Source organism: Orcinus orca, chromosome X (assembly GCF_937001465.1).
Source record: "Orcinus orca chromosome X, mOrcOrc1.1, whole genome shotgun sequence".
NCBI classification, from domain to species: Eukaryota; Metazoa; Chordata; class Mammalia; order Artiodactyla; family Delphinidae; genus Orcinus; species Orcinus orca.
Genome location: NC_064580.1, coordinates 127,943,636 through 127,958,535, shown reverse-complemented (window position 1 = coordinate 127,958,535; position 14,900 = coordinate 127,943,636). Strand labels below are relative to the sequence as shown.

The 14,900-nt window shown below is 50.2% G+C and overlaps 1 protein-coding gene across 15 annotated transcripts in view; it reads right to left on the bottom strand.

The window, feature by feature from the left end:
- Positions 1-14,900, bottom strand: part of LOC105748798 (uncharacterized) — a 101,357-nt gene that overhangs the window by 81,708 nt on the left and 4,749 nt on the right. For all 15 annotated transcript variants that reach the window (XR_007474902.1, XR_007474903.1, XR_007474896.1 and 12 more), the window contains one exon: positions 11,984-14,805. Coding sequence is in view for 1 of the 15 variants with exons in the window: in XM_049705039.1 (XP_049560996.1) it covers positions 14,700-14,805 (106 nt within the window). In the remaining 14 variants the exon portion in view is untranslated. The remainder of the gene's footprint in view (positions 1-11,983; positions 14,806-14,900) is intronic.

Genomic DNA, 14,900 nt, shown 5'->3' with positions numbered 1-14,900 from the left:
GTATACAACATTCTTGGAAAAACAGAATTATACAGATAGAGCACAAAACAGTGGATTCCAAAGGTAAGGGATGTGAGGTAGGAAGTGCTGGAGGCTATAAAGGGGTGCGTATGAGGTGTGATGATCATATAGTGATGGTAATGATGTCTCAGTTTTGTACCTTGATTGTGGTGGAAGTTACACAAAGTCACATGTGTGATACAATTGTATAGAAACACACACTTGCATGTGTAACTCATAAAATCTGAATAAGCTCTGTGAACTACACCAATGTCAATTTCCTGGTCTAACATTATATTCTAGTTATGCAAGATGTTCACACTGGGGGAGGCTGAGTGAAGGAACGTCCCTGTAGGTTTCTTTGCAACTTCCACTAAATCTATAATTATTTCACAATAAAGTTGATAAATTTAACAATAAGAAAATAAGCACCTTTAGATTCAAGTTTGAGAAGCACTGGGTGCAGAGCAGGGAACAGGAAACTATGTTCTTCTGCAGACCAAATATGACCCACTGCTTGCTTTTGTAAGCAAAGTATTATTGGAACACAGCCATGCCCATTCATGGCTGCTGAAAAGAAAAAAGGAAAGGAAAGGACCACTATTTTGTAAATGGGCAAAAGATCTGAACAGAAAATTCACTAAAGAAGTTATACGGATGGCAAATAAGCACATGGAAAGATGTCCAACATAAGTAATCATCAGAGAAATGCAAATTAAAAACCACAATGAGGGCTTCCCTGGTGGCGCAGTGGTTGAGAGGCTGCCTGCCGATGCAGGGGACACAGGTTCGTGCCCCGGTCCGGGAAGATCCCATATGCCGCGGAGCAGCTAGGCCCGTGAGCCATGGCCGCTGAGCCTCCGTGTCCGGAGCCTGTGCTCCACAACGGGAGAGGCCACAACAGTGAGAGGACCCCACAAAAAAAAAAAGAAAAAAAAAAACCTACAATGAGATACCACTACACACCTCAGAATGGCTAAAAAAAAGAAATTAGCAATACCAACTGCTGGAGCAACTGGCATCAGCAGGATGTGGAACAACTGGCACTCTCACAGCCTGCTGGTGGGAATGCAAAATGGTATAGCCACTCTGCAAGAGTTTGGCAGGTTCTTATAAAGGTAAACATCCACTTACCATGTAACCCAGCAATCCTGCTCCTAGATAGTTACTCAAGAGAAATGAAAACAAAAAACCTGTATACAAATATGTATAACAACTTAATTCATAAGAGACAAAAACTGGAAACAAACCAAATGCCCCTCAACTGGTGAATGGATAAACAAAATGTGGTACATCTATACAGTGGGCCACTATCCAACAATTAAAAAGGAGTGACCTGCTGATACACACAACCACATGGATGAATCTCAAAGGCATTTTGCTAAGTGACAGAAGCCAGACCCAAAGGACTACATACCACATGATTCCATGTAATTCACAATCTGGAAAAGGTAAAACTATAGGGATAGATATCAGACCAGTGGCTGCCAGGGTTTAGGAATGAGGGGGGGTGGAATACAAAGAGGCAGCACCAGGCAATTTGGGGGGGGGGTGATGGAACTTTCTGTACCTTGATTGTGGTGATGGGTACTCGGCTCTGTGCTTCAGTCTGAAGTCATAAAAAAGTATACCATAGAAGTTTGCTCTATGTAACCAAATAAACCAAAATAAGATCCCCCTGCACACCCACCTAAGTGAGAGCATGTGCTACCAAGGATGTAACGGGAACTCACACACTGCTGGTGGTAGTGTAAATTGTTACGGCCACTACGGAAAGCTACTTGGCACCATCTGCTAAAATTAAACATGTACATCCTGCAAATCCTCAATTCCACCTCTAGACATATATGCAACAGAGGCATATATTTACCAAAGAAACTAAATACCTGGCTATTCATAGCAGCTTTATCTGTATTAGCAAAAACCTGGACACTACGCCAATATCCGCAAACAGTAGAATAGATCAATCAATCATAGTCCAGTCATAAAATGGAATACTGTATGGCAATGAGAAGAAAGGAAAGGCTGCTCACGTGACAACCTGAATGGATCTCAAGCAATATTAAGTATGAGAATCCAGACAATAATAAGAGTACGTAATATAGGATTCCATTTATGTAATCAAAGATGTTACAAGTCAGAATAGTGATTACTCTTGGGCAGAAGTAGTGACTTGGAAGGGATTACAAGGGAGTTCTAGCAATGTTCTATTACTTAATATAAATGCTGCTTATTGGTGTGTTGACTTTGTGAATATTCGTTAATCTGTTCACTTAATATTTGTGCATTTTCCCTGTTTGCAAAGTATACTATACTTCCATTTAAAAAGGTTTAAAAGCAGAGTATGTATATTTCATTATCTTTCCTTTTTAAAATTTAGGTTTGCTGGTCAAACATTCTTTGATTCCAAAGGCAAGGACCAAAAATCAAACAAGAAAACCTTTGTTCCTGATTGGACAGAAGGATGGAAGCAACTTTTGATTACTTGCTCTATCATGAATGGTGCCAGGGGCTTCACAACAACCAGTAGAGGTGGGAATTTTATTTCCATTTTTAGAGATGGAGAAGACCCAAGGACAAGAAGATGAGTGGTTTCAACTATGATTTGTGATTCAGCATTTCTAGAATGATGATCTTTGGGAACATCAGAGAGAGAAAGGGCTCTAAAGAGCATCTAGTCCAGCCTCTTTATTTTACAAAAGGAGAAAATGTGCTGCAGAAGAGAAAGGGGTCATTCAGGGTTATCCATCTACTGAAAGAGAAGGGACTAGAGCTTCAGTCTCCTAAGCGCCATCCAGTGTATGTCCAATGCATCATGGCCATCGTTTACAGACAAATCATCAAAACCCTTTAAGGAATGGAGGGAGAAAAGCATTAAATTGGGAGTTGAAAGATCTGGATCCTATCCCAGTTTTGCCAAGTAAGCTTGACTTCCCCCTTTGGGTTTTAATTTCCCCACCCGCGAAATACAAGGTGACAATACAAAATCAACAAGAGATAGCAAGTCTTGGATCCATGACAGAGGTAGATCCAGGTTTTGTGGGACCTGAAGCTTCATAACACTTGAGGCCCTCGTTAAGGATAAGAATACAAAATTACCAATACAAAATCAGGAACAAAAGTAAATATTTAAAATGAGAAAAGAAATACAATAGAGTACACATTTGAAAAAGTCGACGAATGCTAGACATATCTCAAAATTCAGGAAAAATGACAATAAACTAAAGCATATGTTTATTAATTGCCTGATAAGCCTCTGTAATACATTATTCCCACTTTTCTGTTATAGTCGGAGACTCACAGGACTCAGCACATAGTTTTCCTCACAGCTAAGATTTAGTACAGCAATGCAGCAAGGACACAAAGGTGGATCACAAGGGGGAAAGATACAGGCAGAGCCTGGAAGAATCCACGTGCAGACTTCCTTATGCTCTCTCCTTCCCACGTGGAACCACACAGAGGACACTCTTCCCTCAGCAGAGAAAACACGGCGACGTGTGTGATGTTGCTGCCAAGGGCAGCCCAGATTCAGTGCCCACGGCTTTTCTTCGAGGCTGTCCACATAGACAGCGTCTGCCTAGCGTGCACCTTCTGGGAGAATTCCAGACTGCCAGAAGGAAAGCAGGGGTCCAGCGTAAAGCACTCTGTATGTATAAACAGTCTAAGCACAGTGAGCCATTCTCATCAGTTCTCCATTAACTGGGGACACTCTGAGAGCCACGATGCCAGATGCCAGCAGAAGGCCACCCTCACAAGCAGGTCTTCCTAAGCACAGCAGTCTCAGGCCTGCTACATTAACTTCTGCACACCACTCAATGTTTGGACTCTTGTTTCGTGTCTGTGCTCACAACCTCAGGAATTCTGAAGAATGCCATTTCACACAACCCCCATCCAAACAGGAATATAAACATATCTTGTTTCTAATTGCATACACTGCACACTGCGTATATTCCTGACAGGACAGAACTTGTGTTCGTTGAGTTTACATATCTGATTCATGACTGGAAGACTTTCCCACAGTCTAGCTTCTGGCTCCATATATTGTGAACCTTGATGCTCTTCCACTGTCAACATACTTCTGGTACCTAGTGCTGTAAAGCACAGTGACATCACAACGTTCCCTCCAGCCTCACACCTCTTGTCCTGGTACCGTGCGCATTGGCACGGTAAGCAGGAGTATTCCTGGAAGCGAGTTCAATACAAGACGGCTAGCAATAACTTGGAACATGTACAGAATTGGTTGGGAGCCCCTTAAATATGTCTCTCCAAATCCAAACTAAGTGTATCCCAATTTAATGTCCCCTTAGCCAGATTCCCAATACGCCCATGGCCACTGTATTGTCACCCAACATAAGAGCAGGAGTGATGGAGACAGCAGAATGGAAACAGAGATGCTCTGAACCAACTGTGGCTAAAATACCTTTTGTAGATTTTACAAACCATACGACTAGCGCATACCACAATGCTAGGGCCCCTTCCAGGCCTGTCAATGCCAGTGACTCTGAAGCTTGATCTTGAACTTCATTAGCTTCGCTGTGCATCTCTGGTCCAGAGAGTTACAGAAGGGGAACCAACACTGAGAAAAGGCTTGGGACCCAGATAATAAGGCAGAAGGGAGGAGGGTACCTAACCAGAGGCAAAGATAAGGCAATCAGGATGAATTCCAGATAAACAGAGTGCAAAAGCACCTGGGAACGAGTGATTAGCATGTGACCTAAGGGATGGAAAGACAGCCTGAACTGGGACACAACACAAGGAACCCAAACTACAGAGCTGTCTTTCCTCCACGGCTGAGGCAAGAAATCTAGCATGAGGTTTGGTAGACACCGAGTGGGCAGGACAAGGAAGCAGTTCAGGGGAGGCAGGCTTCTTGAACCACCAGCAGAGAAAAACTGTGCTGGGCCAGCACACAGTCGAATTGAGCAACGCGGAAACCAACAAGATGGCTGAGAAAGACAACCTTGTGAATAGGTCAAGACTGAATTTCCAGATGGAACAGTCACAGCATCCAATGTTTCCCGAGCTTGAAAGGGCCTTCTAGGTCCCATGTTCCATCCCCCGCCCCCCCCCCCCCGTGGGGACAGGGAGCAGGCCAGCGGTGTAGGAGTCAGAAGGACTGGTTGAGTCCTGCCTCGGTCGCTTACTGTGCCAGCTGAGGTAAATCACGTCCCCTCTCTGATTCTCAGCTGCCTCATCTCTAAAACGAAGAGAATGATAACGCCTTCCCAGGAGCCCAGGGAGAATCCAGTGTGATACTGGGATGAGGAAAAGGATCTGGAGGCATTTTCCTGAACTGGAACACAAGGACCGGCAGGCAAGCCTGCTGTGCAGTGCAGAGCTTTGCAGGACCGTTAGCTTCGCCATTACCCCAGCGCAGACAGCAGCACAGGAGCTGTGCCCGCCCACCTCTCTGCAGACAGTTGGGTGGCTCAGAACACGCCGACTCTCGCTGACCCTTCCCTCTCCTGAACGGATAAGCAATTTAAAACTGCGATCTTGGTGCTATTTAGTGGGAACTTGACAGTACTTCTTTGGGATTAACTTGATATGAATAACAGTCATTTTCCAAATAGGATGTATTCTGAGAAGTAGTTTTGCCAAGAAGGGAGAAAGAAGGAGGGAGAAGCATCGAAATGTCTGAAAGAGAGGGAGGAAAGCAAGGGCAGATTTGCTGTGATGGCAGACGACACTTTCACTCCCTTATGTCCCCACCAACCCTGGTCCAAGCCCTACTCTATCCTGGCAGGAAGATGTATATGGAAGGGATTGGCAGCAAAGTATGCCTTTTTCGAAGTCACACGGCTTTGGACTACACACAGGAACAAGTGACAGACTTGACGAAAACTCTGGTACCCTGGTTATTCTGGAGAATCCATCAGTGGGACCCTCAAGTGTGAGGACACATATAGCCGCTGGATTTGGCAGCACTCAACTGCAGTACCAGGGATTAAAATTTAAGGATGCTGCTTCTGGACAGCTGCGGCACACAGCAGGCCCTTAACCTCCCCTCTGAGTCGGCCTCCCCTTACATTCAAGAGAGCACCAGACACAGGTGAGTGAGCTGACCCTTTGGGTACCATCAGGAAGTATATATACCCTGTGAAACGCATACTCCTGACTCACGCGCAACAGCTCCCCGCCCCGCAGCCTGAAGGAAGCTGTGGACCTGCTCACGAACAACACGATTCCAAGTTCCTAAGCCACACTGCATGGGAGCTGGAAGGAGGTGAAGTGGTCAAAGCAGTGAGGCTGAGCCCCTTGCCTTGGAGATGTGTAGCAAAGGGGCTTGGCCAAGAACACATGCAGGGCACAGGGACGGCCCCACACTTCAGAAGCATAACTCAGGGCAGCAGCCAACAGCCTGGGCACCAGGCTCGGAGTGTCTATCCTGTGTCCCCACCCTGCTTGGTGGCCACACAGACCCTGGGTTGGCTGAACCTGTGTTTGAATCCCAACTCTCCCTGGGCCAACTGGGAGAGCTCAGCCGAGTCCCTCGGCGTCTGCGCTCTCGGTTTCCTCATCTGCCCGGTGGGTCTAACAGCACTGGTCTTGCCAGGCTGATTCCAGGACTGAAGGAGGTGAGATGTGGGCGGCACCTTGGCCCCAACTCCTCTGCCTGGGCTCTTCTTCCTCACCGCCTCTGATCTCCTGTCCTCCCAACCGAAAGCTCACCTCTCTGGAGTGGACTCCTATATCACCGCCTTCCAAACCCTGCCCACTCCTCGGTGCACAGCTCAGAGCCCGCCTCCCTCTGGAGCCTTCCTCATCTGCCAGGGAGATTCATCCCGGACTCTCCTGAGGCCTCACAGCACTTCAGATGGTTCTGTGGAGAGGGTCTGGTCCTGCCTGCAATGAGATTACTGACACACCCGCCTTGCTGACCCACCTCGCACATGCTGACCCCCAGGGCAGGGCCGATCTCATCACCTGCTGAGTCCAGAGCAGCACAGCAGCGTGTCGTGGCATCAAGCCTACGAGCGCCGCGTGGCGATGAACAGAACTGTTCATCGCCACCATCTGTCAGCATCTAGTCAGTGTCTCCTCGGGCAGGGGCAGGCTCTGGGGACGGTACCAAGGTGACCTGGGTGGGATCATTATCCTCAGAGGGATTGCAGTCCAGCTGGGGTAACAGGGCGCGCACACACACACACACACACACACACACACACACACACACACACATAAAACAGAAACCGCCCAAGGTAACCTTGAACAAAAAGAGTACAACAGACAGGGTTCTGGAAGGTTGTAGAGAAGGAACGGTCCTGAAGCCAGCCTCAGAGGCTTCAGGAGGACACAGAAAGTGAGGAGGGAGGGCACCTACCGTGAGTGAGCAGCGTGGAGGACTGGGGACCGGGAGAGTCAGGCTGCGGGAGTGGACAGTGCGGCCACTACCAAGGATGCAGGAGAGGGCCGCCGTGAGGAAGGCCACGTTAGGGTCACAGCCTCGTGAAGTGTACAGAGCAATGGCTGAGCCCGGGCCCACTGAGGGCTCATCATCACCCCACGAGTTGAGGACTATTTTTATTGTCCTCATCTGACAGATGGCAAGCTGAGGCCAGATAGGTGCAGGCATTTGAAAGCCAAGCTCTGGGAGCCAGGGGTTGCCCCGGGCAAAGCTGTGTTTTAGGAAGCCTGGTTATGCTACAGGGGAGGCTGGGGTGACAGGGGGCCGGAGAGGGATTAGAAATCTGCTTGTGTCACGTGAGCAAAGGCCCCAGCTTTAAGAGAGCTCAGGAAACACCAGAAGAACAGGATGTTCTTCCAGAAACTTCTTCTCCTTGAGGATTCTATCTGCGGCTCCTCTACTCCTCACTGCTACTTTTGTAATGGGGGTAGGGGTGGGAAACTGAGTGGGAGAGGGGTGACGGGGAAAAGACGTTCTTGTGCTTTGTAAAAGGTGTCCGAGGAAGGCTCAGGCACAGACCCTCCAGAGGTAACCATGGTGAACTGAATATTCTGGGGAAGAGTCCACAGCCCCAGCCTCACCATGCCCGGCCACAAGTTATGCCTCCCTCCTCGGAGATTCCAGAACCTATGAGATGCACCTTTCTTAAGGCCCCTTCTGCTTTCCACCTGTCTGTCTGTGGCTTGTCAGCAAGTTCCCTGTCTTCTCCATCTCTGTAGACCCAATGCCTGGCGCCAAGGAGGTGCTCACACACCAGAGAGTGAGGGGAGCAAGGAAGGAAGGAAGGAAGGAATGAGGGTGTCCGATGGCCACTGACAGAGCTATTGATGGACGAGTCACCACACGGTCAGCTTCTGGAGGAGGGGAAGGTGGGCACACTCCCTCTTTGTTTCCCACCCGCCTGATGCTAAAGAAGCTCCTTGACAAGCCCTTGGAACACACATCTACTAGACTGTTCACCTCACCAACTGAGCACAAAAAGAACACCTCTGTGTTGGGATCCAGCCTCCCTGGCGTTCAGTCTCCCCTCGCTTCCTCAGACGGTGCACGTGCCACCTCTGCCCCCATGGGAAAGCTTTCATCCTTCTTAATGAAGGGCTTGGGCAAAGCCACAAAGAACATTCTGGTCTTCTGCCATATTCCACATAGGACATGTGACATTTAAACGCACTGGCTACTCTAGCAGTTGAGCTTTCGTCTCCTTGCTAAAGTGGGTTCCCCACCTTAGCCATGACATTACTGAATTGAAACAAAGGCTGACAAGCAAAGCTCTATAGTCTGGTAAAGCAGCTGGTCTACTGGACACACACAGGAGGAGCCCCAGCAAGGAGTGCAGAAGACAGAGCACTCTACCAACACTGAACCTGGGGCACTCAACACAGCACTGGATAGAAGGGATGGAGGCCGTTTACATGAAGGCTTCTTTCTACGTGCCACGTCATTAAGATTACCAAGAAAGCACATGGATGCCAGACACACCGACAGCTGTCCACAGTTCTAAACCTTCACTTAGACCTGGAGCGTGGAGACAGGCCTCGGCCAGGGTCTGAAAGCAGGTCATTTGTTTCTGCCAGAAGTTCCCTTAGACAAGTGTCCATTAACTCTCAGAATGAGACTTCCTTATGATCCAGACTGCAACCAAACCAAAGTGCAACTCTTCTCAACAAAGTGCGACGGCTTCTTAACCCACACGGTGCTCTTTACAAAATATTTTACAGAGGCTGCCGGCACTCAAAGTTGGGAAACAAATACATTCTGTCTGCTTCATCCTTCTCCTCCTCCATCCCAGGTCAGTTTCCACATCTGTATAATTGAGAATTTTGCCCTCAACGGAAACCACTCATTCTACACAAATTTTCAATTTGTAATATAATCAGAGTATCAGTAAGTAAAGAACTCAGAATCAAAGGATGTGAAACATCAAAGGCATTCTGTGATCAGAGCCTTGCTTTTCAAAATGATATCCATGGACCAACAACTTAGGCATCAGCTGGGATCTGCTGAGAAGTGCAGAATCTCAGGTCCACGCCAGAACTTCTGAATCAGAAGCCACATTTGACAAGATCACCGAGGGATTTGAAAGCACACTGAAGTTTGAGATCTAGATCACTGGGTTTCAAACTCGGTTCTGTGGAATGCTTCATGGGCCTTTAAGAGGAGTGGGCCAGGAAGAGATTGGGAAGAAGAAGGGGTGTGGGGAGCAGGCCTTACTTCGGCTGAGCAGCCTGCCTCTGATCTCTTTGGGAGGTTGAACCCCCAGCCAGACTAAGATATTCCATGGGCACAAAGGTTGGAGAATCCCTATTCTAGACCAATCATCTCATTTTCTACATGGCACAACTGAGATCTTCCAAAGAGCATAAGGGAATTTTACCAAGACACATCATAGTCCCTTGAACACTGTTAGAGAACTCTGAAATTTACCAAGCCTGGGAATCAAGCAAAATCTTCATAGTCATTGTTGCCGGAATAACCTCTAACCTGCAAAAGTAGAAGCAAAGACAGACCCCAAGCCCCAGTGGAAGAGGACATGACGTCCAAGGCTGTGCCCTGGAAAAGCCCTGTGACATTAGTGGCATTTTGCGCCACCTGGTTTTCAGGAGAGGAGAGAGACGCACAGAGATAGTAAGTGCCAAGGCTACACAGGAAAAGAAGAGCTGACACCCCAACGCAGGTCCCCGGGCCCCAAAGCCCAGGCTCTGGATTGCATCATTCACATTGTGAGCACACACTGGCAGCCCCTCTGTGTGCCCCATGCACTGGCCCAGCCTATGAGCTACATGGACACACATCCACTCAAAAAAAGGGCAATCCATCCTCACAGACCCAGAGGATACAAACAATGGGCTCCCTTGCCAATGCCTGGGCTCCCAGCATAAGCCCTACATACGGAAAATGCAAACTCAGTTGCTATATCTTCATGGTAACAAGCATTAAGAATCTGTTTTAATATACATTGTTATGTATCTGACATCTCTATGCCTTGGGAAAGGTAGAAAGATCAAGAAGGCAGAAATGGTCAGAGGGGGAATAGGAGAAGAAATACTTTACAACGTACTGACATATTAGTTTCAGCACCTCGTTTTTACATTCATACCCCCCAAGCACTGCATAGAGCTTTCTGCCATGGAAGCTCTTATTACCGACCATCTTTAATTAAAACTGAAGTTGAAAAAAAAAACAAACAACCCAATCAAAAAATGGCCAGAAGACCTGAATAGACATTTCTCCAAAGGAGACATACAGATGGCCAACAGGCACATGAAAAGATGCTCAATGTTGCTAATTATTAGAGAAATGCAAATCAAAACTACAATGAGGTATCACCTCACAAAGGTCAGAATGGCCATCATGAAAAAATCTACAAACAATAAACGCTGGAGAGGGTGTGGAGAAAAGGGAACCCTCTTGCACTGTTAGTAGGAATGTAAATTGCTGCAGCCGCTATGGAGGACAGTATGGAGGGTCCTCAAAAAACTAAAAATAGAACTACCATATGATCCAGCAATCCCACTCCTGAGTATATATCTGTAAAAGACAAAAACTCTATTTTGAAAAGATACATGCACCCCAATGTTCATTGCAGCACTATTTACAATAGCCAAGATATGGAAGCAACCTAAATGTCCATCGACAGATGGATGGATAAAGAAGATGTAGTACATATACACAATGGAATACTACTCAGCCATGAGAAAATAATGAAATAATACCATTTGCAGCAACATGGATGGACCTAGAGATTATCATACTAAGTGAAGTAAGTCAGAAAGAGAAAGACAAATATTCTAAGATATCACTTAAAAGATGATACAAATGAAATTATTTACAAAACAAAAACAGACTCACAGACATAGAGAACAAACTTACAGTTACCAAAGGGGAAAAGCTTGGGGAGGGATAAATTAGGAGCTTGGGATTAACAGATACACACTACTATGTATAAAATATATAAACGAAGTCCTACCGTATAGCACAGGGAACTATATTCATTATCTTGTAATAAACCACAATGGAAAAGATTCTGAAAAAGAATAGTTGCTGTACACCAGAAACTAACACATTGCAAATCAACTATACTTCAAAAAAAAGGTGAAGTTGGAAGAGCTGGCCAGCAGATGGCACAATGAGCAAGCAGCACATTACTAGCGTCAAACCCTCCTGTTATTTCAGCCAGAAAGCTGGCCCCTTTCCCAAAGCCTCCTCGGAGTATCATCTGGGAACATTCTAGTTGGGCGATGCAACACACCAAGGCCACCCTCCCACATTGTCTTGTCTTCACCGCCTGCCCTCCTCCTTCAAATGCAGTAGGTCCAGAGGCAGTAAGCGAGGGGCCCACATGGCTACTTCCTCCTGGCACTGGAGGCTGCCACAGCTCAGGCCATCGGTGAGCTGCTCTGGGCAAACCCACACCACGTCTTCTTTCTCTGGGTCATCAGCAGCAGCAACTCCGCTCAGCCTGGGCAACTCTGGGTGCCACATGGGGCAAATCAACCTTCTGGTGCGAGCCAGGAGAATCTGCCCCAAAGCCTGCACCCCCACCCAAGCAATAACCCTCAGAACATAAAGACCTACCGGCGTCTCTCTAATCTTCTTTCTGAAGTCAGGAACAAGAATTGGAAACCTCATCACAAGCCAGGAAAAGGAGGCCGCCTGCAGAGAAAGGCGCACGTGTACAGATCGGCAAGGACAAGCACCTGCACGCGGAGCGACACCTTACTCACCCGCGTGCCGCTCTTCTCTAACTGCTGCCTGGCCTGGGAGGCACACAGAGGTTTGTCAGATCACCGACTAACCAAATGAGTGAATCGATGAATTCTTCTCAGGGAGAGAAACAGTGGTTTGCCTTTAAAAGCGCAAGTGAGGGCATTGATCTACTGTACGCAGCGCACAGGCCTGACTCCTTAGGGTGGCCTCCGAGTTGAACCCAGTCTGGTTTCCCAGCTTCCTCTCCCATGAACTGGCTCCACAAGCACCTGGACTCAGTCCCCTGAACGTGTCTGGCCCTTCCAGGGGGCCCGTCCCCCATCTCCCAGCTAAGGAGACCCTTCTCACTTCAAGACCCAGCCCAGACGGCCCTCCTCCCTGAAGCCCTCCGCAGCCCCTGGCTCTGAGTCAGGGCTTCCCCGCTCTTCACGTTGCCCTCCTTCCGCCTCGTTTCAGACTCTGTGCTTTACAGGTCTGCCTGGAAGATGCCCCTCCCCCACCAGCCCTGAGTAACCCAAGGGCGAGTGGACACCTGTGTCCCTGCACAGTCCAGGACCCTCTCACAGGACGGACGTCTGCGGACTTAAATGGGCTTTGCCTTCTGACGCCTGGTACCCAGATCTGCCCTCTCCCATCAAGCTGCGCTGACACCGATGACGCTGACAGATGGCCAGTCAGCCAACGCCCTGGAAGCACGTCCCCTGCCCAACCCAGCGGTCGTCTGATGCACAAGAAGCCAAAGCACCTCCCACCAGGCCGGCCGCAGGGCAGAGCAAGGTGCTGCCCGGGCAAAGGCAGCTGGCGCCCCGTGCGCGCACGCAGCCACCCCTCGGGCACCACTTCTGGGTGTTGGTTCTCCCGGTCAGTCGATGTGGATCGCAAGGCCTCGGGCGCTGCGAGGGCCTGACCACGGGGGCCCACTGCGGGGACCTCTAATGCCCGTCCGTGCTCTGCAGCTCCCCGACGGGCTGGCAGAAACTGTCAGGTCGACATCGCAGGTTGAAGGGACACCCTGCCCAACCCTGCTTGCTCCCTGTCCCCTTAGTGGGTGTGAGTCCCCAGCCAGCCTTTGGCACTAACTCTCTCCCGGGATCAGCTTCCCGAGGGACGCAACCCGAGCCGGCCGGCCCTGGAGTGGTCCAAGGAGCAGGTGATGAGATGGGGTCTTGGTACGGGATTGTCATCACCCGCCTCACTGGCAATGAGGACCCCACCCCGGGGATGGGTGGTGTGCGGGCGGACAGCCCCGGCCGCAAGGCCGCAGCCCAGTTGCTAGAACTCTCATGCTAGAACGTTCGCTGGGCTGGCAGGGGGAGAGGAACGTCCTGGCAGGCGAGAAGATCCAAGCGTGCGGAACGCGGGGGGCACAGGGGAAGGTGACCTCTTTGCTTTGCCGACCATAGGGGATGAGCAGCTTAGGGTGAAGAGCAAAGTGAGAAAAAAGGGGGCCCCAGGGTCTCCCCAGTACCTTACAAAGGAGCCCCCATCTCAGGCAGCGGACAATCGTCCAACCCAGGATTCGACAGAAGTGGCTGAACCTCAAAGACGCTGAATGTTCAACCAAGGCACGCCCGTCCCGCCAGCATCGGAAGCCCACCTGGGCAAACCTGCATCCTTGACACGAGGACCAGGGAGACTGGGAGGAAGCCCCAGAAGAGCGGGGCTCCCCAGATGTCTCTGAGCTTCTGAGCCTGAGGCAGCGGCACACCCCTCCCCCTAAAGAGCTGGCGTCCCCAACTCACCCCCGAGGGAGCAAACATGACCCGCGTCCTTCCCCACAGGTGCCCTCCGTCCCAGGAGACAGGGTAGCCAGCCGCCCCGATTTGCTGTGGGACCTGAAGCGCTACAAGCAGGAGAGTGCAGGAAAAATGGGGAGAGGTGGTCAGCCCACTGCCAGGCCCCCAAGCAGAGCGAAGTCACCTCACAACACAGGCCGGGCGCGCCAGGCCAGGTGAGGGAGGAAAGGGACGAGCCCCTGCCCTCCCCCGCCGCCCAGGGACCGCAGCAGAGGTCGTGGGGCGCCACTGAGCGGCCAGAAACCAGGGGCTATGACGATGGCCGCCACTGACCAGGAGGCCTGACCCACCGAGCGGGGCAGGTGGTCAGTACAACACGGCTTCCCGGGGGCTCGATGGATGGGCAACCAACCAAGATACAGTCTAAGACGGACACTCAAAAGAGCAAGGACGGACGGCAGGAGGCCGAGGGCAGCCGCCCCAGTGAACAAGTCACGATCCCTCGCCCAGGTTCTGCCCCCGAGCCAGTTCTCAGACGTGGAACCGCGGACCAGGGACGTGGCGGGTCCCCAGCGGGAAGGACGCTGCAGCACCACGGCAAGCAGGCACTGGAATGACCCCCCAGCCCCTCCCAAAGGGACCTCGGGCTCCGCGCTGGGTGACCCAACACCGGGAAGCGGGACAACCAGACAGCTGGAGGCTGGTGGACACCGGGCCCAGCTTGACCCTGATGTGGGAGACGCGATAAACTCTGTCTCTGCGGCCGCTTCAGGAGGACCCCTGGGCTGGGGTTTCTGAGCAGAGGCTGTCACTGGTCCCAGGTACGCAGGGCCATTCCCGAGGGTTTGTCAGTTGGTCTTCAGCAGGGAGAGGCTGCAATCCAGTATCCTCCGGAACCAGGCGCAGGGCTTAGTGAGATGTCTGCCGAGGAATCCTTCAGAACCTGGGATGACCCTTAACGGGAGTGAGAGGATGTAAGGCCCAATGGCAACCCTGCACGCACTCCAGCGAGTAAAGGAGAAACGTGTAGAGAAAGAGCAGGGGAAACA